General features: G+C 44.4%; 1 protein-coding gene across 1 annotated transcript; it reads left to right on the forward strand.

Moving 5' to 3' along the window:
• Nucleotides 1-1,909: 1,909 nt before the first annotated feature.
• Nucleotides 1,910-2,119, forward strand: THITE_33687 (uncharacterized protein; the record flags this gene model as incomplete). Its single annotated transcript, XM_003653357.1, has 1 exon — nt 1,910-2,119. One exon carries the CDS (start codon nt 1,910-1,912, stop codon nt 2,117-2,119), a length of 210 nt encoding a protein of 69 aa, XP_003653405.1.
• Between the last annotated feature and the right edge of the window lie 270 nt (nt 2,120-2,389).

Here is a 2,389-nt window from a genome sequence, read left to right on the forward strand (position 1 = left end):
TGGTATTAGGAGCTTTAAGGGCAGTAAGTCGACTTGGTAAATGGGTTGACCTACAGCTCTTAGATAGCTAGGATATTGAAATCGGACTCTTTAAGCAGGGCCTTAATAGCCTCTTTGCTACCCTAGGTGTTCTATAATAGGATCTATATAGTTATAGCGCTATTAGGTAGTTGAGAGTAGTTAGCTAGGTTAGGCTCTAGGCCTCTAGTTAGCTAGGTGGTTGGCTAAGTAGCTAGCTAGGTTGGCTAGCCTAAAAAGCGAAGCCCTAGGTAGGAATCGAACTTACAAAGTTGTAGTCGAGCTAGCACTATATTAGGTCCTAAGCTGCCTCCTAGGTTGCAACTACTATACCGCTAGGCTTGCTACGAGGCCGTTTTAATAGCTAGGCTAAGCTAGGGCTATTAGGTTCAACTAGGTCGAGGGCAAAGATCCGACCGTTGTCTTAAAACTAGTGACTAGGCCTAGCGGCTAGGGCCTAGGCAAAGGTCTAGGGTCGGTAGGCGTAGGCCTCCTAGGCCTTGGCCTTGACTTGGACCTAGGCTAGGCAGCCCCTATTCTAGGCTAAGTACTTTCCCCTATAGGCTAGGCAATAGGGTAGCTAAAGGCCTTTGCAAGTAGGGCAGTCCGTCTTAGCTTAGCTACTTTCCTAGCTATAGGCCTTGGTACCGTAGCTAGGGCATAGGGCTTCTTTGCGATAGTAGCGTTGGATATGCCCCTACTTCTAACATTTGAAACACTGGGTAGGGTTCAAGGTTGGCCAATATAGCTTATAGTCGAACAGTTAGGCCCTCTAGAGCAAGCCTTCTTCGTAGGCCTTTATAGTCTCGGATTAGTCAGCTAAGGCAATAAGGATTGTAGCCCTAGTATAGCCCTTAGCTACTAGAAGCCTGAATTTGACTTTGTTAACGCTTTGGAGGCTAATCTCCTATTGGAAAGTAGCCTCTAAGACCCCTTCTAGGTCTTTACGGTATACCCCTTTGACTAGGATTACGAAGGTCCTTATAGCCTTTCGAGCCTATAGGCTAAAGGCCTTTGGGACCTACTTTTCTTAGTTGGCTAAGTACTATTCCTTAGTAGCCGAGTCCTTAAAGGTTAGAATAATATCTCTACTAGAGAGCTTCTAGGTTACTATAGCCCTATTAGGCCTTTCTAAGGCTTGGTTAATAGCTTAGATCACCTAGGCTAGGGTCCTTTTAGCTAGTTTAGCTAGTATACTAGCCCTATATATCGTAAGCTCTCTAATAGCCCTAGGTAGTACTACCTTCTAGAGGGCAACAGGGTCCCCTAGAGGGGCCCCTATAGCTATATTGGCCTAGGTTTAAGCCTATAGCTTCTATTAGTTGGTTTCTACAATAGCCTTTTTAACCTCTTTAGCTATAAGCTTCTATAGGCCTTGTTTAGGCAGGCTTATAGGCCCTAAAGTAGGGCCTTCGGCCTAACTACTAGCCTAGTAGGCCTCTTTTAGCTTGCCTATAACACCCTAGGCCTAGGCCTTTGCATTGGCTAGCACTAGGGCTAGTAGGCTACTCTAGAGGCCTTGAATTTCCTTATAGGCTCAGTGGGCCTTTGGCTAGGCCTATATAGTTGGGGGGGGGCTAGCTTAGGCTAGCCTTTTTTCTTTAGGCGTTGTAGGGGCGGGGTTGTTAGCGCCTATCGCCTAGCGGCTATAGTCGACGTTGCTAGCCGTCGGCAGGTGTTGGGGCCTAGGCTAGCCCGATAGGGCGGGTAGGTCATGTAAGGGCGAAAAGTCTGACCGCTAGTCAGCCATTGCTAGATTGCCCTGTTTTCCACCACCTCCCACACTCGCGCAATGGACTACGCGCAGTGGTGGTCGGTATAGCTGGATAGGGCTTGGCGAGAGCTTTCGAACGGTAGTAGTTTTGAAGGGTTTGTCGGCGTTGTGGCAAAGATGCAAGCAAGCAGAAAGAAGAGAAAAGTTTTTTGTAGTAAATATATATCTAAGATATTCGAAGACTTTCTTCTTAGAGAAGGTATAATACATCAGCGTTCACTAGCCAATACTAAAGAGCTAAACGGCTTTCTAGAGCGTATAAATCAGACGTTGCTTATAAGAGTAAGGGCAATGTTAATAGATTCAAGAGCTCCGAAATACCTTTAGGGAGAAGCTCTATTAGCCGCTACTGATATCTATAATAAAACTCCCTATTCGAGTCTCAAATATAAAACTCCTTTTAAAATAAAATATAAAATAAAACCAAATATTAATAATATAAGAATTTAGGAATCTAAAGCTTACTATAAGATAAAGGGACTAAATAGAAATAACAAGCTCGTTAAACAAGCTGCAGAAGGTATATTAATAGGATTTAGGCAAGATAGTTATATCTATAAAGTCTTTAACACAAATAAACAACGGGCTTTCTAGACC

Source organism: Thermothielavioides terrestris, chromosome 2, assembly GCF_000226115.1.
Source record: "Thermothielavioides terrestris NRRL 8126 chromosome 2, complete sequence".
NCBI lineage: Eukaryota > Fungi > Ascomycota > Sordariomycetes > Sordariales > Chaetomiaceae > Thermothielavioides > Thermothielavioides terrestris.